The 24,251-nt window shown below is 38.6% G+C and overlaps 1 protein-coding gene across 1 annotated transcript; it reads right to left on the bottom strand.

Annotated features, from left to right (window-relative positions):
* Positions 1 to 690: 690 nt before the first annotated feature.
* Positions 691 to 23,481, bottom strand: LOC116802684 (potassium voltage-gated channel protein Shaker-like). The gene is made up of 10 exons (XM_032727049.1): positions 23,317 to 23,481; positions 23,082 to 23,250; positions 22,773 to 22,869; positions 21,528 to 21,723; positions 21,307 to 21,428; positions 20,727 to 20,880; positions 20,050 to 20,221; positions 15,408 to 15,537; positions 12,967 to 13,157; positions 691 to 1,024 (listed from the first exon to the last, which is right to left on the bottom strand). Exons 1-10 carry the CDS (start codon positions 23,464 to 23,466, stop codon positions 711 to 713), a joined length of 1,695 nt encoding a protein of 564 aa, XP_032582940.1. The 5' UTR covers positions 23,467 to 23,481; the 3' UTR covers positions 691 to 710.
* Positions 23,482 to 24,251: the final 770 nt, after the last annotated feature.

The following is a 24,251-nucleotide window of genomic DNA, read 5'->3' as shown; positions in this document are numbered from 1 at the left end:
AAATGAAAGGAGAAACAAGGAAATCCCTATTGAAGGCCAGTCCATATTTGACCTTTTGGTGTCTACAAATACTCTAATTCAAGCTGAGTGAACTGGCACTGTGTCTGTGTGTGGTTGTGTGTGTGTACATTTGCTGTTTAATTTACAACTACGTTGCTTACTAATTATTATAATTATATTTAATTGTATTTATTAATAAAATTCTAAATTAGACTGCTTTTGATGACGTTTCTGGCATCCAACGTAGCATTTCACTGCGCAAATTTCGTCCATTTTCCATTTGTTGACTGCGAAATAGAGTCAAAGGAGAACGATAAAGAGTGTGACCGAAAAATGCAATGTTGCCTAGTTATATACATATATTTGCATTACAGATATAATAGAAGGACAAGCGTGTGTTACTTTGATATATTTATTACTTTTGATTTAGTGCTACAATTCGAAAGAAGTTGCATTATCATAATAAAAGTTATAAAAACAAGACAAAAATAATCCATTAATTGACAGAATTAACTGGTATAAACGACTATATTTTGGTTTCTATTTCAATGTATGTATATTTTAGCAAAGGTTGTACTAATTTATGAAAATTTTCAAATGTCAAAAGTTATTGGCGCCCAACATGGGACCGAGCTAAAAGTGACTATAGTACTTGGCGCCCAACGTTGGGGCACTGATTATACTCACGCAAACCAATACTCACCTAGTAGTCAGACGTCGGTCTCAATACTGACGGCCATCGCGTTATTGTGCCTTAACTGTAAACTATTTGTGCTCCTTAGGCCGTTCTGGCCCAGCTGCTGCTGCTGCGTCATCTGCTGGCCATGCGGCGACTGCGACTGCTGCTGCAGCTGCAGCTGAAGCTGGAGCTGCTGCTTCTCGAATGACTGCTGTGTCCTGAGAAACGGCACCATGTGGCGGCCTGTGTGATCAGTCAGACCTGGCGTGGTTGCATCAATGCCATCATCCAAATCCATTATGTCCGACGACGATTCGGAGAGTGAGGATTTCTTCAAATGTTGACCTATATCCGGAGTCGTGGATCAGATACAACGATTAGCAAGGGGATATTATATCGGTTGCACAGAGTGGGCGGGAATCAGGGATAGGGGATAATTTTTTCTTTTTTTTTTGGGATTTTCTTAACCGCTAGTAGTAGTAGTATGTACCTAGTGCACCAGGTAAATATGAACAACTTGTAACGTGGTTGAAATTTTGGCTCTGCATCTCCTCCTGATCCGTTTCGCGGTGATAGAAGTAATTGAAATTACTGACGATAACGGTACCGGCAGTGCGATTGTCAGCACACCAGCGATCACGCACAAAGAGCCGACAATTTTGCCCCAGAAGCCGACGGGCCTGGATGCATTTTTGTTGAATGCATTCGTTTGTTTTAATGGCAATATTTGTGGATTCGATTCATGTTTGTCAATGGTCATTGTCGTTGGGTGTGTTCGAGTTCGAATTGTTTGTATATTTAAATCGATTCGTTTCGATTCGGTTCGATCCGATCCGTGTTTAAATATGCAAATTCGTTTCAAAGTCAATTGAATTTGGTGTGTTTTGTTGGTTTTTGATTTGGTATTTGGTATGAAGAAGAACGTAGAAGAAGAACGCAGTATGTAAATCAGGTGGTAAAAAAACAAACAAGTAGAAATGAGTTATAAGTTTTGATATATTCGATATACTATTCTAGATAGTGGGTTAGATTTGGGGTCCGGAGCTCGTGGCTCCGGGCCCAACTAAAGTGTTAAAAACTTGTAAAAAACGCAAAAATAAAAACGTGTCACAACAGATACATATGGGTTACATAAACGAAGCGATACGAGGTTGGGTTTATAAATGGTTGGCTGGAGACGTTCGAGTAAGTATCCGTGGGTGGGGAGGTAGGTGGAGAAGCGATAACTCAACTCAGGGGAAAGCAAAAGTCAAAACTATAAGCTCAACTAGGTATTGGTATATATAGGTATAGGGTTGGTATTGTTATTGTTATTGTTCTGGTTAATGGTATTCGTATAGGTATTTGTATGCAAACATCGAAAGCAATTCGTTGGCGGTAACCAAAATCGGTTACAACAACCAACTGGGTGGTGGGTAACTATGAACTCAAATCAAAACCAAAGTCGAAACCGTAAATTAATTTTCAAAATCAAGAAGACGAAATTATGGTGGCATACTATTCGTACTTATACATATGGATTGATGGGTGGATTGCGGGTTTATTTGGCTAACGAAAAACCGAAGCGTACTTATTGCCAAATGGAATAAACAAAATGTGCCGGCGTTTGGCGTCGTCGCTGTTAAACTTGACATAAAATGAATATACATAGATAGAGATGTGTGGGAAAAACCAAAGCAAATCGAACCGATCCTCGCCGATCCTCGTTCAGGGATCGGCATCGGTTAACGGTGAGGGATAGCAAAAGGAGCCATCCGCCGACTGCTTCGGCACACACACACACTGACACAGCGGTGGGGCGCGGAGGTGGGAGGGAGACACATAGCTGGAGCGACTGGCCTTCGAGTTCTTCTTCTTTTTTCGCTTCTTCTTCGTCTGGTTCATCTCGTCCAATTCTTCTTCATCGTCGCCGTACGGAGCTTGCTCATCTCCTCTGGTTTGGATCGTCTGTATAGACTGTCTGACTGTATGTTTTGAACTGACTGTACTTTTGGGTGCATGATTCAATAAGTTTTCTTTCGATAGTCTGTGTGTGTTCATGACTGCGTGTGTGTGCTCAAAATTTTTGATTTCTCTTTTAGGATGATCATGGCGAATGGCTGATGGGTGGGTGGACAAATCTGCTCGGCAATTCTCCCGACCAAACAGTCAAATTGCCGTGCAGCAGTGGATGTGTGTGTCTTCTTTTTTAATTGGGACGTGTTCTTTTTGATGTGTTCGTAACAAAGAGATTAGGTATAGTTAAGCGATCGTAATTAGGCAAAGAGTAGTTGCTGATAAAATGCTCATTCGAGTACTCGAGTCAAGGAACGAAATCAAAATCAAAGCGAGAGAAAAAACGTGTTCAAAGTGAGTAGAAAAGCCAAAAAAGTTTCGATTTAACTCTTTAGTTGGTGTATGCATTCCTTGTGATAGTGTCTGTGTGTTTAGAGTGTGTTGGTTGTATTTTGGGTATGTTGGTTGTGGAGATTTAGGTAGCAAGTAAGTTGTATTTTTATGCAAATGTGCTAAGCGTGCGCCTTTGTGTATATTTCTTGCAAAAGTTTTGCAATTTGTTTTTTGTTTGCTTTGATTTGGATTGCTTTCTTTTGCTTTTTGTTTGCTTTGATTTGCTTTGCTTGGATTTGAATTTGCTGGCAGATTGCGCTTGACGCGATCTGATTCTGGTACTGTCGCGATCTCAATATCGATTTCGATTGTTATTCGATTTCGATTGGATACAGCAACTGATTGCACATGCACCGGAATCGGAAGCACAGGGAAACGGGACTTAGGAGCAGAAGCAGGAGCGCACAGCCTCAGCATTTTTGACAGGGCTGTTAGATCTTCCTAGTTGTTCGTTGTTTTCAAGACGCTGATGTTGTTGCTGCAGATGCTGCAGATGCTACAGATGCTGCTGCTGCAGTTGCTGCTACTGCTGCTGCTGGCATTCTGGTTGCGATAGCGTTAATGATATAGCGATAACGGTAACGGCAACGATAACGGTTACGTATAGCAGGATAGCGCAGGAGCGTCGGCTGAGCAGGTGCAGGCGGCTGAGCGCTGAAGCGATTCTTACAGTTTTACATTCGGCGCAGGGGGAGAACGTAAGCAAAAGTTTTACAAAATATTCCATATACGATTATATCAATAATATGGTCAATGCTTATACGTAATCGAGATGACATATAGCGCAGATCCGAGGGCATAGGCAAAATCAAAATGAAGATTCATACGCAGAAAAAAAGTTGAAATAAAAACGAATACGATTAGTCAAAGTCAAAACATAATACAGAAATATATATATATAGAGAGAGAGAGATACAATTTATGGGAAAACCGACTGAGACTGAGTTTTTTTCTTGGGGAGCGAGAGAAATTTATATAGTATAAATATATATTCATATCAAAGGGCATTGTTAACGAAACGGAGACATAGATATAGGATAACCGGGGGTTTGGAGAGGGGTCTCGAGGGTTTTTAAACTCACCGTTCGCTGGATTGATTAGCATCGCTTTGACTGCCGGGGCCGGATTTAACCTGTTTGGACTTCAACTTTCCAAGATTTTCAGTAAGTTGTAAGGGTATTCTTTTTAAGTGTACTCTCGTTACTTTATCACTCGATGATCGCTATATCTGCGATTATAAGTGCTCACGGCGATAGTATGTGTATGCATTTCTTTTGGGGAGTGTGGGGGTAGGTGGGCAAAAGAGCTAAACTACGCTAGGGAAATGTATGCAATGGTATGTGCTACTGGCATGGCATGGCATACATATATATATGTATATATGTATGTATATATAGTATATTTACTGTAGATATAATGGTATATGACTCGAGTGTGTGTGTGGGGTGGTCTGTCTGTGTGTCCGAAAGAAAAGGGGAGGTGCCAAGCCCCCCTTTTCGGAGGGAAGGGTCTGGACTTAGATCTAGGTTACTAGAGACAAGGCTTATAATTACGATAACTGTATAAGAATAAGAATAACGTAGTGACTAACTAGATCTAATGCCATCCCTTGCGAATAGGCCTACCCAACAAAATAATAAGTTAGAAGTAAGATCACAAAGCAAATACTACCAGCTAGTCTAAAATGGATCAAATGGGGCTTTCGGGACCAGTCGATTGGATTATTGCCTAGGTATCGGTATATCGATAGATGGCAGATTGGTAGAGATGGTGGTAGATTACAGCTAGAATTGTTCGAATGAATTCGAATTGCGCCATTGCTTTCTTGTTTATCGGTTAATGATTTCTTAAAAATTTATTTATTTTTTATTTTTATTGAATAACGATTATAAAACATTTCATTTTAATCTTAACAACATTTCCATTTTTGTTTGGTTTCGTTTCTTTTGTTTTCATTATGCGTTCTTTGTTTCTTTCGGTTTAATTTCTGTGTGTGAGTTTCGGTTTCGTTTTAGCTTTGTAATATCTTATCGGGCGTAATACTAGATTTTTGTCAATGGGGATTATTGCGACTGTTCTTCGTGTTCGAATCGAGTTTTGTATTATATGTACGTATGTATGTTATCATTATCATCTGCTTTCATGTACTGGCTTGTGACTGGGTCTTGTTCATTGGTTCTGCATTATTGTTACTATTATTATTCCGAAATTATGCTATTTCTGATACTACTCGTAAATGTCTGCGGTTCGGGTGGAGTTTTCAATTGAAAGTTCTATACGATTCGATTCGATACGATTCAGTTCTGTCCGGTCCGGTTTGGTTGGTATTGTATGGTATTGTATGGTGGTGTGTGGTTAGTGTCTTGAACTTCTAACTAAACCTAAACTTATTTCCTGGTAGGTTGAATCAAGGCCAAATTAGAATTAAAAAATCAATTAATTAATTTATCAATGTTTTGGTTTTTGCTTTTGCTTTTTAAGTGTACGTTTTTTTTAAATCTCTATTTGCAGTCTTTGTCCTTAATAAAATTTGCTTTCTTTTTGTTTGTTCTTGAAGCATTGAGTAGATTTTGAAAGATTTTATTTATTTTTTGTTTCCATTTGTTGGTTTATGTTTTGATACATAGCATATGGTAAATGTGTATTGTTTCGTTATAGTCCGTACAATCAAAATGTTTTCATTATTTTATATAAATATTCCTTTTTGTTTACGTATGCGTGTTAAGATTTTTTCATTAGGCTTGCAATTAAATTTAATGGAAAACTTGAAAAGATTGTTTTTGGTTTAAATTGAACTGGAGAAGTCGAATGTTTGTTGTGGCGTGTTAGTGTTATATTCGAAAATAATTATGCATCATAAGTTAGACTTTTTCTTTGAGTTATTCGTGGTTTTCATAACTTAGTTCTTGCTTTACAACGATATGTTTGCTTCTTCATCATCATCTTAATCATCTTCTTGTTCTTGTTTTCCTGGGATTCTATTCACTAATATATCGCCCTATGTTCTCGATTTCGTTTAATGCATTTCCTTTTGGATTAAAGTAGGCTAGACTAGAGTTGAGTTGAGTAGAGCATAGTTCAAGCATATGAAATAATAAGAAAACCGAAAGAAATGCGCTTTCAGCTCCTAATCATGTACGTGAGAGTGTGTATGTGGTAGTATGTAGTATATATGTATGTGGGTGTATCTAATCGGTTAGCATTGATCGACTGATTGACTCATTACTGATTCTGATTACTGATTACGGATCGGATAACTGAACTGCAGCTGGGAGTGATTGATATGCCAAAGACGAAAATTAGGTTGAGCTCACACAGATACTCGTACGTTACGAAACGAAATCAAATATGTATTTACAATTAGAACTTTTCATTACATTTGGGTTTTGAGCGCCAGCTAATACAATTACAATACAAACTAAGAATACAGAACTAGCGTTTTGCTTCAGACTAGATCCTAAATCGAAAGGATACGGTTTCCGTTTTCCGGTTTCCGGTTTCGATTCCGTTTCCATTTCGACTCGACTAACTACGATCTAAGGCCAAAATACAAATACCAGAAAATATATAGGTACATACAAGTATGGAACGGAACGGAGCGAATCGGAATGGAATGAGACGGATAATTCGAATACTATTTACAAGGGGAAACTTAGGGTGGTGGAGGGGGTGGCACAGGTGACTGTGCGAAATAAAAAACGGTTCGAAAACACTTTCACAATTTATTTGCTTCGATATCGCTTCTTTATTGTGGGTTCGGATCGGATTGATCAGCATAGGTTCCGTTTTCCTAATCTCCTCACTGTTCATCTTGCTTATCGAGTGTCTCATGCTCGAGTGAGTGTCTTTGGTATGTTCAGGTTTAGGGGTTTTCGTATTTTAGTCTGCGCTTAGTCTGCGGTTAGCTAGCTTGTAATTCGGATGCAGCATATGCATATGTCTAGATATATGCTACATGCTAAATGTATCTGTATATGTATATGCTGTTTATGTACAATTTGAAATTGTTTAGAATTTTACTCTGTACTTAGCTCATTAATTACATTAAATTTTTTGTTCATTTCGAATTAATTGTAATTTATTTAAAACATATAATAACATTTCTTTTGCTGAACACATTTATTCCAAATTTTTTTCTGTTTTTTTTTTGTTTCATTTTATAATTTATGTTTTTTGTTAAGCTTTCATAGGTAAATATTAACACGATTTTCAATTTCTGTTCTCCATTTATTTTGGTTTTGTTTTGTGTTTTTCTTTTTTTGCTGTCGTTTAATTATAGTGGCTTATTTTGATTAAATCAAAGTCTTAAGATGTAGGACAAATATGAACATATAATTGTAATAATAAAATTATAATAAGTTCTAAATTCAGCTATACATCGGTAATTCTTAGACTCATTTACACTTATGTTGCTAAATTTATTCATTGTCTAATTAAGGCTAGGAAAAAAACAACCTTACTTTACACTCGGCTCTTTGTATCGCTATCTGATTCATTTTCATTTCATATTTCATTGTTGTAATTTAGCGTTAACCTTTATCCGTATCCGCTATCTGGTATTCTTGTATTATGAAGCTAAATCATTTCCTCCGACCGATCGATCTAAAACATAATATCTAATCTTAAGTAGCGGTTTCTTTTCGTTACCTTCATTTCCCTCTCCTCAATCCTCGTTCGTCTTGGTGTTTTGCTAGTTTCATCATCTTCGACTGACCTTTATCTTTATCGTTATCTCTCTAATGCTTATTCATCTCTTAAATCTTTGCTTCTTACAGATATAGAGAAACTACGTACAGTACAATAGCTGACATTTAAATGTTTTATACTCTTTCATTCATTTTATTTATTTATTACTTAATATCGTTAGTTTTTTTTGGGTTATCGTTAGGATTGTTTTTGGGTTTTGTTTCCTTTTTTGTACAAAATCGCATTTGCAAATGTATTTGTATTTGGAGAGTATTTACAGCAGTTAGCAGCCACAGTGGGATACCCTATTTCAATGGATTCTGGTAGCGACTATTTACACGTGTCCACGTATTGTTCGCCTTTTATATCTGTCCTCCACTGTGGCACCTTGAAACGTTGCATTATTGTTCGCTTTTCAGCTGGTTCTACTGAATTGCCAGGGTTGCAGGGGAGGGTGCAAAAAAAAGGAGCTATTTTCCCAATCTAGGGCTGAGTCGACAAAGGGGTCGAATCGGCCAGCTTACAATGTTCCTTAAGGCACTTGCTCTGCTCTGCTCCTCCGATCTTTTGGTTGCTTGGGACTCTGGAACACCCCTAGCTCTTCGCCCCTAACATTGGTATCGCCCCATCCATATCCATATCTATATGTGTCTGGTGTGTGTGTGTGAGTACGTTTGTGTGTTGTGTGGACGGTTTTCGAAGCTTTTAAAAATTACACTCAAATATGATCGGTATCTTGTTGGCATCGTTGCTATCAATTTACATCGACAAGAGCAACCCTTCTTATGTACAGGTCTCCTATATATAGGAATCCATATATATGATATCATATATTCATCTATGCAGTTACATTCACACACATAAATATATATCTTCATACTATAGTGTCTCTGTTATAATACATTTAATGCAAAAGTGAATTCGCATGGTTCAGTCAACAATTTCTTGTATTTTGTTTGCTGTGAAAGGGGTTTCTTGTGTGGAATGGGGTTAAATGACCAACCCCCGCAATTCAGTCAAAGAAATCATCGCTGGAGAGCCCCGTAACTTAGTTAAACTTTTACCATTTGTTAATTATTTTGGTTTTCTTCTTGTCGTATATAGTTTGCATTCATTACAAAAATCATAAGAGCGTTTTCGGTTTTGTTGTATTTCTTGTCGCCAGTATATCTCTTGGTTTGTATATTATTTATTGTGATTGAGCGGATCTGTGACTGGGAAATACGAGCAATCCATTGGATGTTTCCATTAATGTTCGTTCGGTCTTGTAGTTAAATTGCAGTCGTTTCGCCTTTCTTCGAAATCCTTTAAACAATCGTAATAGTTTACGATACGTTAGTTGTTTCGCGTTTGCATTCAGTTGAATATTTGTACTTTTATTTCGTTTTAATTCGTGGGATCGAAGCAGAAGTTTTAGCTGATATGGTTCAGTTAGTTAATATGTGTTCAGTGGAGAGAGGTTAGAAGTGGCTGGGTGGGCATATATAGTAGGTGGAGGGTTCTGATTTCTCTTAAGCTTTAGTCAAAAATCAAAGGTCTTGATTAGTTTACGAACGATATTGATAAGGTTACACACGTAATACATCTATCACATATAGGTATGTGTGTGTATATGCTTAGTTGGTTAGTTCAGTTATTCAGTAGTTCAGTTACAGATGGCTAGCTGTCTAAGTTACACGATAGTATTTTCTGTCACATTTAAAAAGCAGATATTGCCTCGCGTTTCGCTTGATGATTATACATGTTGGTTTTGTTTTATGGTTCTTCTTTGTTACTTTTCAGTTAAATATAACGGCAGTTTTTCTATACTTTTTAGTAATGCGTGTGTGTGTCTGTTTCGTGACTGAGTGTTGTGTAGATCGTAAATCTGCTTTGCTGTCTCTTTCTTTCAGCTTTTCAAAGGGACATCCCTCAATATGGACTTGCTTCACTGTGCTTGGCTTCATTTTCACCCTTTGGTTGGGAGTTCCAAAGCCTTTCCACTGTTTTATACTTGCTAAAATAATGGCTTGTGAGCTTGTGATTTTATTGCATTATTTACAGTTTCCATTGCTCTTGCAGCTTGATCGCGGTGTTATTCAGCTTCGGTTGTTGCAAATTTGATTAAATTCTGCGATCACTTCTTCGATGTTTATGCTGTCGCTTTAATGTCCCTTCTGTCTGTAGTGTTATTTGTCAATGTTTATTAGTTCTTGGACTTTTGGTTTATGCCTTACTACTTGGATTTATTCGTACTCTCTTACCGTTCATTCTTGCCTTTGTTATCTCTGGTTTGGATTGTTTTTTTTTTGTTTAAGTGTTGTTATCATTAAATGTATAATTAATTAAATTAATTTAGTTTTAATTTAGATTTAATTTAATTAGCAATATATTAAATTTGTTTTTGTTTTGTTCTACTTAAATTAAATATAAACAGCTTTTGTAGTCGTTTCTGCATCCAACGTAACTCCTGTCAAGGCCAAATTTATACCACGCAACGTCTTTTGCACTGATTCATTCGTCATACATATATACATATAGATCAAACATATGGTAATACATACATGGGATCGATACGTAGGCAAAGGTTTAGGTTTAGGATTAGTTTATACGTAAACATAGCAAACATGTGTATCGCGTAGGTAGAGGAGCGCCCACGTGAAGAGAAAAGAGAGAAAAAGTTATGTTCTAATCAAATCGTAATTCAATTCAGTTCAATTTATTTGATCGGATGTTCGCACTGCACAGAGAAAATAGTTTATGGGTTTAAAAATAAATTGGAGTTAATATATAGATTGTTCGCGATAATTAATTCGGACCTTTTAATGGATTCTTTAAAAACGCAGTAGATTGACTAAATATGCAAATGAAATTAAATATTTCTATTATTAAATTGTTAGAAGTTCATAACAATATTGCTTTGACATTGTGTCAACGTGCAATTCTTTCCACTCACTTTGAAGCAAAAGAAAGTGTTTCCGCTGTGGCGCATCTGTGGCTGCCAGTGCGAACGATCCGTTTTGGAATTTTGCATATTGCTTTTCGCATTTGCAACACTTAAACCTAGTACGCTCTACGAGTCAGGGTGCACGGGTTCCGATGATGTTGGTAGTTGGTGGTGTTGGGTTGGGTCAGAGAAGTGAGTGTGCCGTAGCAAGATATAGATAGTAGTGTGACAAAGATGGATGTTGTTCGGGTTGGTGGTGGTGTGGTTAGTGAGGGTAGGGGGGTCGCGTCTGTGCAGCAAGCGAGTGGCGTTTTCCAACACTTACCCAGTAGTCAAACGTCGGTCTCGATACTAACGCCAGGCATTATTGTGCCTCATGGTGAGGCCGCTACTGCTGCTGCCGCTCGTCGTCGCTGCTGCACTTGCGTTTATTGTGGACTGTTGCTGCTGCAGCTGCTGCTGCGTCTGTTGCTGCTGCTGCTTGAAGCCGTTTTGCTGCTGCTGCTGTTGCTGCTGTTGTACAGTTGCGTCTGCGTCAGCTGCTGCAGTGGGTGCTGCAGCTGTTTGTCGATCGACATCGACAGTGAGGATGCTACCGGTTGTGCTGCTGCTGCTGGGCTCCCAAAAATGGAGCCACCGCACTGCGTCCAGGATGCGTTCTGTCAATCCCGGCGTGGACTCGATACCATCGTCCAAATCCATCATATCCGATGAGGACTCAGACAATATGATTTCTTCATGTGTTGACCTACTTGGTGGTTGTATGCATTTGTTTAGGTGTTTTGTCGCAGTGTATATCACGCGTTGGCAGACAAGAGTGTTTTATGCGTGGTGTGTAGATATGATGTGTGTACGTGAGTTTGATTTGAGGGATTCACACAATGCCAGGATGCAGGAGCGGATTTTTTATTGGATGGATGGGTTCGAGTTCGATTTGAATTGGTTGGTTTTCGGTTATCGGGTATTAATTGGGGAATTATTGTGTGGAGTCGCGTTTCGATATTCAAATTGCCATACAATTGACGGAATAAAGAGAGAAACAAAAAGAAGAGAGAGAGAAGAGAAAGAGGAGATCACACATACAGTTGTAATGCATCGGTTACAGTAATGTTTTTTGCTGTAGTACTCGCTTACACACAAAACACACACAGTACGTGCACGTTGTTGTGGCACCGCTGTCAATACTGCGGTATACCGCTGCCCCACCGACAGGGTTGCCACCCACCGGCGCTGCAGCACGCCACCCACCAGCCCACCAGCCAATTAGGTGTGCCTCGGAGGGTGGTGGTGCTCGGCAGTGCACAGAGAAAAAACATAACATCTGTTTCATATTGTCATCTCGACTTTTCAATCATGCAAATACCTTAAGCTATATCAATCATCTGTGGCATATCATTGTGAAAAGATAAAATTCTGGATGTTTATTGATGAGGGAGTGAAACGTCCTCATTTATAATGCATCCAGCTCAATCTAAAGGTTAACAACTTACAACTTTAACATTCAACGCTTGTAGTCATTATAACAGGTGCTATGGACAGGATAAGTCATAAGATCTTTGGATATAGCAAATTTAATAATCGTACCTCTTTTATTATAATATTGATGGAGTTATTGTTTTCTGTGTGATTTGATTAAACTTAAGTATATGAAAAAACAGATTGGGCATTGAAATCCCCATTTCATAAAGATTCAATAATCAATGATATGCCTCGGATCAAATGTGACTGTGTGGAAATCGATGACCGATTTGTGGTGATATTTTTCTCTGTGTGACAGCGTGTCTGGCTCGAAAGCAGTGCCGGTGCCCATCCGCTTGAATCCATCCGCTTGGTGGTGCCAATCGGTAGGATGGATGGTGGGTTTCGGATTCGGATTTGACTTTCTCGGTGGTTACTTTTTGGGGCACACGGCACTGGCTTCGGCTTCAGCATCGGCATCCACAATCGTTTCTTTCTTCGTAAATGTTTCTATTTTTATTCGACGGGTTCTACTTTTTGTTCTTCTACTTGAATTTGTGGTTGGGTTTTGGTGGTTCTGTCGGTAGTGGGGGTTCGTATTTTGGTGGCTTGTTGCGAGTTTTTCATATTTTTTTTAAATTTTGTGGGATGGGACGGTGGGTTTGTTTGGGTAAATGCGAATCGAGTACAAGGTGGGGTGGATGGTTGGGGTTCGAGCCAAGGCCACAACACATATGTATATCACAGGTGGCACAGAGCGATAGAGATTGTGAGACGGGGGCTTGGCTTCGGTTCGGAGTGGGGTGTGCACACACAGTGTTGAACTTACCTAATGTACCTGGCAAATATGGACAACTAGTAACGTGATTAAAGTTCTGGCTCTGCATCTCCTCCTGATCCGTTTCGCGGTGATAGAAGTAGTTGAAATTGCTGACGATGACCGGCACCGGCAGTGCGATGGTCAGCACGCCAGCAATGGCACAAAGTGATCCCACAATCTTGCCCCAAACGCCGACGGGTCTGTACCATCAATCAATCAATCGTTCAATCATTCAATAAATCAATCATTCAATCAATCGGTTGTTTCACATAGTTCAAAATTTTTCAATTCATTTTTTTCAATTTCGAATTCGATTTCAATCGATAGTCGTGATCGTGTGTCCAACGATAAACGATACAATTACAATGCAATTTTTGATTGGCAATCATTTGCACATACAAATTTTCCCGGCGTTTTAGGGTTGCATTTTGATTATTTTGATTATTGTTATAAGATTTTTATGGTAAGAAATTGGTGCAATTATTTGTTGTTGTTGGTTGTTGGGGATATTTGTTTTTTGGTTTTGATTATCAATTGATACATATTTTATTTGAATTGAGAATTTTGGAGTTGGTTGGTTGTTTTTTTAAATTGATTTTTGGTATTTGTTTGTTTGGATGGAAGCGAGCGATGTTAACGAACGAACGATATAAATAAAATGAAAATACAAATATATAAGAAATGTAAAGTAAAACTCTCGTTTTTTCTTAGAATTTCTTTTGCGTTGGGTTCTTTTGTTTTATCGTATATACGGTATGCATTGGCAAAATTATACGGCATTTACGCATTATATAGATACAGATACAGGTATAGATATCAATAGGTATACGCTTATATAAGTAAATATTTAGAGAGAGGAGGGCTTGAATAGGCATTAGTCTAGCAGAGAACGTTCAAATCAAATCAAAGTGGCGCAAAGAGTACGAAAGTCGAAAGAAGAAGGCACAACACTTAGAACAACGGGTGTGTTAAGCGTTTATATGTATATTTGGGTATATATGGTATTTTCAGTACAGTTTTTTTCTCTTCTTTTCTGTTTGCAGTTTCTGAGGCGGCTTGTTCGTGTGCTAATATACAGACATAATTATTGCATAAGTGCTAGCAACTGGCTCAGGTGTTAGAGTGTGTGTGCGTGGGATTAAGAGTGGGGGAGGGGGGCCTGGTGCATGTGTGTAGGTGTGGCGAAAACTTTTTCCTCCTGTGAAAGTTGGAAAGTGGAAAAATGAGGAGGGGGATTTTTTTCGGTGGGGTTCCTGGTATCTTGGTATCATAGGCAATTGGATTTGGCAGGCGGCTGGGCTTTGTTGCTCATTTGGCGGCTGTAGCTAAACTTTTGTGTCTGTGTGTGTGGGGATGAGGGAGCCTAGGTGTGGGTGTGTGTGTTGTGTAAGTGGGTAAGTGTGTTTATCGGGCACATGCAGCATGCTCGTCCTCTTCTCCTTTATCTTTTATTTTTTCCTCCAGCTTTATTGTGTTCGTTGTAATGGTATTAGGGGGTTAAGCTCGATAAACTGTTTGGCCAGCAAATGAAGTTATCGTTATCGCTTTGTCAGTGTGGTTCCATCACCCAGTGTTTGCTTGTGTGTGTGTGTGCGTATAGTTGTTGTTTTAGTGTGAGATGATAGCGATTATGGACGGCACTGTACTATGAAGTTACAGTGACCGGTATGAGAATAAAATCGAGTTGAACTTATGATGACTTGTTTCGGTATATTTCGATGTTTTTCCGGTATTTTTTCGGTATTTTGTGAACTAAACAACGACACAACGTTACATAGGTAATTTGCGATAAGGAAATTAAAAGCGATATACTTAAGATTGGCGCAAAAACAAACAAAACAAGAACTGCTAAAAGACTGATGGTTGAATCAGGATGTAATGGCAACAGAACACGCTAGAGAGCGAGATGAAGGGTGAGCTAGTGCGAGCGAGAAAAAAAGACTGATGCCAATTGAAAAACGTTAAACGATACAAAACGGAAATGAATGTAAAACAAGAGTTGAGACAAAGATAAATACAAAGACAAATACAAATACGAATAGAAGTCGTTATAGACAAATACGAATACAAACAAACAGCTCAGCGAGTAAAAGTAAGAGACAACAACGTTTAAGTTTGGTTTTGCATATTATTAATCGGGAGATACGGAACTCAAAGGGTTAACAAGAAGTACAGTTAGTTTTGGATACATTTCGGTAAATAGCTTTAGTGGGTTTAGCGTTTTTTTTTGGGCGGGCTTTCAATAATCACACATAACAACGCAAGTAACGAAACAGTTAAAAATTAAAATTAGAATAGAATACAGAGGTGGAACGGAGAAGGAATGGAGCGCCCAGAAAGAAGGCGCTCCCAAGGCGGGAACGAAACGATAACGGAAACGAAACGTAAAATCAAAACTGGAGTTATCGTAAACGTAATCATAAAAGTTAGAATTGTATAGATTTGCATACGTCATGTCACCATATCCAACGGTGGTCATGGTAACGACCGCCCACCAAAATGCATCGGGTATGGACTTGAAGAAGGAATTTTCGCTTCCAGCTTCCGCAAAATAAACCGCCGATGAGAAGAGTACGACGCCTAAAAAAATTGATGGGAGAAACATTGCTTTGCATTGGTAATATAATCTTTTATGATTTTTTGTTGGTTTTATTTATTGATTTTGATTTTCTTTTTTTTTTTTTTGTTTTCAAAATTAACATTTAACCAAAGAGTGTTTTTTGAAAGTAAGTCTTTTATGTCTGGATGCGTCGGAAGCTCGTCAAGGTGGTGTACGTATGTGATGGTTGGGTATTCGTGTTCCAAAATACATTTCGCAGCCCTGGTACGGCGGCATTTGCTTATGTTTCAGTGTTAAGATTTTAGATTTCGGTTTAACTTAAAAAAGTTTTGATATATTCACGTGAGTTTTCTCGATCGACTTGACCACAATCCGGCGGTATTCCCAAGCAGAAAATGAGGGCCTTACCTCGGGGGCTCGCTTTTCAAAAACACTTAAGGGTTGGGGGACAGAGAGGAGGATCAATGTAGGATATCGGTTTCTGGTGAGCCTCCCGTTGTTCGCACTACTTCTATGGGCCCAGAAATATGGTGATACTTTTGGGGGTCGAACAAACGGCGATAGTGGACCATAGATCGAATGTCTTGAAAACGAAATTAGACTCCATTCCTTTATTTTATTTATACGGGGCTAGTGGGATGCGGAGTGTGGGATGTAGGTACATACTTAGGACAAACATAACGCAAAACAGATGAAAACGTAAAAGGGAATGGGAAATGGACGGCGACGCAAAACCTAGAATTGAGCATGCCACAGAAGAAACACATAAGGAAATAAAAATAAAAATGAGACAAAAAACACAATGGGGGGTTGGTGGTAAGGAGTACGGGGTTAAGGTCCATAAAAGCGAGCGATTACCACAAAAGGAACCACAACATCACATTTATGGCATATTTATATTCACATCGTTCTTTTTTACACAGACCGTATTTTGGACGGACACATCTGTACACTGGGCACAGCCTGAGCGCGGAACGTGTGGGAATGGAACCACCGTTTTGCCCGACTTATTTACATTAGCATTAAAAGTGACGAAAGCAACAAACATCAATGACACACATAAAGCGTTAGACAGACATATAGTTGAGATATGGGAGAGACTGTACAACACTCAGTTACAAACACTCAGACAAAGAAGAGAGACAGACAGAGATTAAGAAAGACAGAGAGATAGAGAGAGATAAGTGTAGATATAGAAGGCGGGATCGAGAGTTGCTAGTGCCGGGACCACACCAGTGTGGAGCTGAAACTTGGGCTGTACCTCATATCACCATATCCCACCGTCGTCATGGTCACCACAGCCCACCAGAAGCCGTCCGGTATCGACTTGAAAAAGGAGCTGTCGCTGCCAGCCTCCGCGAAATAAACCGCCGACGAGAACAGGACCACGCCTGAATTGCGATCCGAATGCGGATCGTTTAAATATAGAGATCAATCGTTAATAACAGTGCAATTAAATGGTATTTTCTGCTTGGGAATCGGTTGGGGGATGGTCGGGGTTGGATCTTTTCGGGTCGCAGGGGCTGATACGTATGTTTATCTGAATCCCGTCAGATTTCAAGGTGGATTGGTCCCCTTTTTATTAGTTCGTTAAAACAACTACAAGATATACATAAGACTGTGAGTATGAGTTAGTAAATGTTTGGGGTTCTTCACTTTCTCTTGGGGTTCGGTGCACGACAAAGAAAACTATATATATAAGTATGTAATTAAAAATGTTTTAGACATGTATGTATTAGTAGTTAGAAGTGTCTATGTGGGTGTGTTTGCTTGTGTGGGTGTCACACGAAAGTTAGCAAAATATTACAAAGGCGATAACCAAAAATTGGAATGTTCCTCGGCTAAAACCGAAGTACACGAAGTGCAGAGATCAGGAATCGTTGCCTACATCTCTGCGCTTTCACAAGTGTGGGTGTGTGAGAGAAAGAAAGAGAGAGAGAGAGAGAGTCAGAGAGAGAGAGAGAGTGTGTGTGTGAGAGTGTGTGTATTAGTTAGGTTAGTACGACTACTTGATCGGTGGAAACTAGCTATACAGAAGGTTATTTATTTATATAGAATATTATTACTTCGTTGGTTTTTGGTTTGATTAGAGTTAATCATGAAACTAGCTAAGTACTCTGTACAATAGAATATACATACGTTACGGTTCATAAGTAGCAGTAGTAGGTAAGTAGTCATCAATGGAATTCCATACATATATATCAATATATCGATGTATATGTATATGCGTATAGCTAAATATGATAAGGCTACACTACGGCAAGACAAATGATACGGTATCGGAAACGGAAACAAGTGGAAAGCAACCATCGAATGTCTATCGGTATGCTATACACGTATATATCAGTTAAATATCGTATTTAGTGATCAACATCTGCACTGGGGAGTCTGAAATTTGGAAAGCCAAAGAAAACGTATCTATCATAACATAACGTAACATAACATAACGTAACGAAACGTGACTGACACAGAACTCAACGTAACTGATATATACAGAATATATATTTATTAAGATATGCAGATAGTTGAGAATATTTATTTAACGATATATTGATATAGATGTGTTCATGTTCATGTCGGTTTAAGTATGGTACACTATAGATTATACATATGGTATACTTATGATTAGTTAATACGTTAATCGGTCAACAGATACAACAACAAACTATAAGCTAGGAATTACCAACTAGAAATTAGGAACTAGAAGCTAAAAACTATAGAACTAAAAGCAAAATTCAAACCACGGCACAATCTGTGGACATGGACATCGAAACGACAACGTTAATGATGAGTACGGTTTACGGATTACTGAAAACGGTTTACGGATTATTGAATACGGATAACGTTTACGATTACGGTTACTGAATACGGTTTACGAACAACTTGAATGCGATAGAACATGAACAACAATACAAAATATATAAAATTCAATTCATACAGATGGTTTTTAATTTCGCTTGATCTTTTCTGTATGTATAAGGTTGTAACATATATCGATCACCATTTCTAGTTGCTATTTATTTCGTTTGGTTGGACAATTTCAATGCCAAGAAGTTTGCCAATTTTAAGGCATTTTCAACGCAGTTTGGGCACATACAATGAGGGAAATCAGAAGACAAGGAAAGGATTTTAGGTATGAATCAAGTAAGATAGAAAGTTTGGCTCCAAAATCACATAAAGAAGAAAAAAGACTTGAGAAAGTAAGTTAGATCTGCGCACAAAATGCTTGAGGTCCTTAAAATTGCCAACGACTTGAACGCGGCACTATGGAGAATCCCGAAACGATTCGATGCTAAAAAGACTCGATCAATTTCGCCTCCCTGGTCTGCCGTTCGCACTTTGTCAAAGTATATCAGGAGTAATAGACTAAAATTCGAGTACATTGAGAGACTTTGCTGCTGTTTATCCAAAAAGCTAGCAAAAACCAAACTCAAATTCAAATTGATATTCGTAATACAAAACGCAAATGAAGAGAACTCAACGAACGTATCCAAAGTGAACGATACTTAGGGAGCTTTGCTAGCAGATCTGCGGATAGATCGTAAGATCGGGATATAAGATCCGGTGGATCGGGTCGCTAACGTATCGCTGCTCCATTGGTTGATAGTTCGTACCTACTTAGCGCTAGGATTAGCCGACACTAGATAAGTAAGATATACGTAATGGGTGAGTTATACAAGTTATACACCTAGGTAATACGGATACACGTTCTAAGGGCGTCCCTCTATTTTATTTATTTATTTAGCGTGTGTGTGAGAGTTCTTGGTATGTGTGTGTATGGTTGTAACTATATAGGTAGTATGACTAGTTTACGTTACTTTAGTTTACTTTAGATTAGCTTGATGTTTTACGTCTAATTTCTATCGTTTCGGGTATTCATGTGGGTGTTTCGTATAGTTGTTTGGGCGGCGGGGCGAGGCGTGTCTGCAGATACACTATATCTAGATATGGATACTTGATATAAGCAAGTACTGGGGGCTATCGTATTTTCGGTATAACTTAGTCTTAGGTCTGGCATTTTTGGCTTTCGCCGAGTTTCGTGAGGCAAATCAAATTGAAAATGATAAGTTCATAAAAAGCATAACACTTTTCTGTATCTGTTGTTTTGTATATTTGTGGCTTGTTTGGCTGTTGTTGTCTGTGGCGCAATGAAATATTTTTCGCATTTTTGGCTTTAGGGTTGAAGGTTCATGATGAGCGGTAACATAAATGTGCTGGCTTGAGGCAGACGTAAGCATAGATAGTTATATATATGTATCTTTTGTGGTTGTTTTAATTCGCGATCGTTGGACGATTCCGCTGTATATGTAGTTTTTAAATCTAGTTACTGTAAGTATGTGTATCAGGAGAGAGAAGTAGTTGGAAAAAGATCTTTTGAGGGGCAGGGTAGCGAGGGTAAGTCTGTCTGGATGGTCGCAGTCGTTTTGCAGTATTTCTCTTTTGTTTTTGATGTTGTTTGAATAAAACTCGTAAATCGATAAGTAAATGTGGTATGTTGTTTTTTTTTTTTTTGTTGACTGTATGGAACTTACCTATAAATAAGAAAAATATAAGTAAACCTAATTCCCGCATTGAGGCTTTCAGAGTTCGTCCTAATATTTGTAAACCCTTCGAATGCCTAGATAACTTAAATATTCGAAATACTCGAACTAATCGTATCACTCGTAATATTGCCAAGGACATAGCCTGATTCGATGACTTGTCCTAAAAATTTTATCGAAATATATATATATATATATATAATAGGTGGTATGCATATATATATGTGTGTTGGTATGTACTGGTGTCTATCGTTTATATATATATATGATGGATGTTCATTTACATAGATCGATCGTATGTTTGTATTTAGAGGTGAGTAAACGGATGTTGGATTGTGTTAGTATCGGTAATATACAACAATGAACATTTTTATCGATAATCTGGTAGTGTGGGATAAGTTGGTTGGTTGGTAATGAATTGAGCATTGCAACAAATGAAAAGGTTTGACTGAAAGTTGTGTTTGTGGGTGTGTTTCTATTTTTTTGGGTTTCGGGGCGGGCAGGCAACCCCTTCCTTATCATGTCAGGCAACTCATAAATGATGATGGCAACATTTATTACTTTAATCGGTTCAACTGTATACGCATGTGAGTGTGTGTGGTCGTGTGTGGGTGATTAATATCGATATTTTTGGTGTAGTTGGCATTGGGCAAACAGAAATCTCATACCTGTGGACTGACTGGCGCTTTTGGAAGATTTAACGTATCCTCCTCTTCGGCAACGACAGTCGCTAGTGTTATAAAGTACGGAATGATGGCGATTATGTCGATAACATTCATGACATCCCTGCAGAAATTTAATTTGTTCGGACATGCGAGGAACCTGAACACACACAAAATCGATACAACGACCAGCGATTGGTTTGGTTTAAAGATTCACACAGACAGCGCGATAGAGAAACCGAGAGCAAGAGAGAGAAAGAGAGAGGGAGATTTGTAAGAGATAAAGAAGATTTCAGATTGAAACAGTTGAATTAAACCATGAGTGTCAAACAAAAGCAAAGCAACAGACAGAGAAATATAAGTATAATATTTGTATGTAAAATATAAACAAATTATAGACAAAACAGGAGATAACGGAAAATCAATCAATGTTTGTACTCAATTGGAAACATAGCTTTTTTCAAGGAGGATGGATAGAGAGATATTGTATTCGAGTTCAAGTTCAAACTAATATTTCTCTTTCGTTCGCTTAGCTTATAACTAGGTGTATGCATAAATAGACTTTTCATGGAAGAGAGCTGCCTACCTGACAGTTAGTTCAAATGTAAACCAAATAATACATAACGTTTCTATAAGGAAGAAAGGATCTGTGATGTCAGGCACCTCGTCTTCCTCGATTTTTGTGCCATTTGTTGTTGTATTGAACACCTGAAAGTATGCCACACAGAAACACAAGAAAAAGAAGGAGAGAAAGATATGGATTTGTATCCCTTGGAGGTCCTGAGGTTTGGCTTGATTCGTACGCACCTTGTAATGCTTAAATTCGGGTAATGTTTCTAGACAAAATATAACAATTGATAGCAATATAACAAATACACTAATTATGGCTACAACTCTGGCGGCTTGCGAACTTTCTGGATACTCGAAGAGCAGCCAGACTTTTCTCTGCTTCTCATTATCCGGTAATGGTCTTTCTTCCTCTTTAATAAAGCCTTCATCCTCTCTGCAAGTAGAAAATATATATACGGTTTATTGTTAGTACCAAACGAGCCACTTAACCGTATTAGTTATGATGTGAGAGTGAGGTTAGGTTGTGTGTTTGAGTGTGGCGTTCGTTGAGTATTTTTGTTATCTTTTAGGCACAGAATTTGTTTATTGGTTCGCAACTCTAATCGGAAGCAGGCAAAATGCTTAAATCGAAAGCTAAGCTTGAGTAAAAATTAAGAAATAAAGCCGTAATAAAAGCGTTGACTCATTTATGGCATTGGCAATAAGCAAAGAATTGAAATAGATTAAGTAGGCTTCTTCCTGCTGGATCCTTGATCGTCCTATCCTCGCTTGACATTCCGTTTTCCATTTCCGCTTCACGGGTCCGGCCACACTGCCCCCCGTGCCGTATCAACAAAATTTTAGGCTGGTGGTCAAGGGATTAACATTCACTTTCGCAATCGAGCTCGGTCCAGAGTCCAGTCCATCTAGATCTGGGTCTTTTTGCTTTATACAATTTGCTTCCAGCTCGCCATCGGTGGAGATGCTTAAGTTCTCAGGGAAAGCGGCCAACAAGCTACTTATTAAATTATACATAATTTTACTATTGCATGTATGGTCATATAATTATACTATTTGATGACTCCTAAGCCAAAGATATTCGATTAGAATACTTCGATTTATTGACAAATTATTGTATTGACAAATTTGTGTTGTACAAAGGCTTTCCCTTTAAACCGCACTTCCAGCCAAGGCAATTTGTATGTAGGTATATATTGGTATGTTTGTATTTAAGCCAAGTCTAATTCTATTCTATTGTCTACGTTTAATGTGCGTGTGTCGGTCTGTTTGCCGTGTTGCATGCCTCATTACACTGATTCGATAAAAAATTTGCCTTGCTACCAATATAGAAATAAACCGAACCAAATTGTTGTCCTGTTTATATTTGATTTGCTTTAGTTTTTTGTTCATATTTTGTTAGTTTATTTTTGGTTGGGATTTTGTTTTTTTGCTTTTATTGGTAGGGGAATGGTGGAATTTCTAGTGGGCAACACGTGGGCTTACCTGAATTTATTAATTGCTTGATCACCTAATTCATAAAATTTTATTTCTTCACTAAATACGTCTAAAGGGACATTGACCGGTCTCCGTAGTCGGCCACCTGTGGATGAACGTGATGGGTGTGTATTTGTTTGTGGGGTAGTGAGTTGGTGGCGGTGTATGAATAAAGTCAAGTATTCATTGTTTGTTGTTCGGCGACGACGAGGATTTATAGAGAGAGAAATAGAGAAACATTAGCCATGGGTTGCACAAAAGTTACATTAGATTTTCGGGCAGGGGGTACTATTTGAAGGCACCACTTCCAATGCTTACCACTCTGATAATAGTATAAAATCGCATCGAAGCTCGGTCGACTACGGTCAAAAAAATATTCATTTCTAAGCGGGTCAAAGTACCGTAATCTCCGAGCTGGATCCCCAAGCAGCGTGTCCGGGAATTGATTTAACGTACGTAGTTGTGTCTCAAACCTTAATCCGCTTACCTGGAGCAGAGTAGCAATAGAAGTGGGTTAGGTTATGAGTATCCAGTATTCGCTTGGCTTACTCACATTTATAACGACTCTTTCGCAGAAATCATGATCGTGAGGAATGGGTTCAAAGTGTTGCGGTCCGCCACCAAAGCCATGACCAGCCCCCCCTTCTTCGTCTTGACTGCTCAATTTGGGCAAAGACCTGCGAATCAAGAAAAAAATAGGCATAATTAAAGCATAGGATTAAAAGCGAGGTGCGCAAGACGTATCTATTATTATTTACAAGTAATATTCAAAACATTTACATTTGAAGGGATTAAAGGTACCTCTATTATCGGCTTTAGAAAAATGACGAATATATCACCTTTAGTGCGGCATTAGAGGCGCGTAGAAAAAGTCCCCATTTAATTAAACACCAATTAACCTAATGCAATGTGCGTCCCTTAAGTGTGGAGTTTGAGAAGCGCGGAGGAAGGCCCTCCACATTTTTGATTACCTAAAATAAGGCCAAGAGTAATTAATTACTTTGCCATTGCCTAGCCTACAGCCATTTAATTTACATTTGACTTTCTTTTTAACTGAAAGCCGCGACTCCATTATTCAATGCCTTCGATCTTTAAGCTCTCCAGTGGCCTGGTCTTTAATTACTTATCGGCTCGAATCAATTTCCAGATGCTATGCCATTGAATATTCAATGGCCATGCATATTGCATGGCCGGCGGCAGACGGGGATTTTCAGACTCACTTTCTCGATTTCAAATTGCAATTCGCAATTTCGTTGGCAACCCATTTTGTGGACACGAGAAAGAGTGGGTGGGTGGATACCCAGAAGATACTCGTATACCGTCGTTTCCTTTTGGCTTAGGCCTTGTTCAAATTAAATTCATTGCACTCGAAGTTTATATAGATATACTCATGTATAGTTGTGTGCGCGTACTGGGAACACAACACGCCCACGCCGGCAATATACTTATGTTTACACTTGTAATTGAAATTGTATTACAATCGCATAT

Source organism: Drosophila sechellia, unplaced genomic scaffold (assembly GCF_004382195.2).
Source record: "Drosophila sechellia strain sech25 unplaced genomic scaffold, ASM438219v1 U_206, whole genome shotgun sequence".
Lineage (NCBI taxonomy): Eukaryota > Metazoa > Arthropoda > Insecta > Diptera > Drosophilidae > Drosophila > Drosophila sechellia.
Note: the sequence above shows the minus strand (reverse complement) of the source record. Positions and strands in the feature narration are given on the sequence as shown.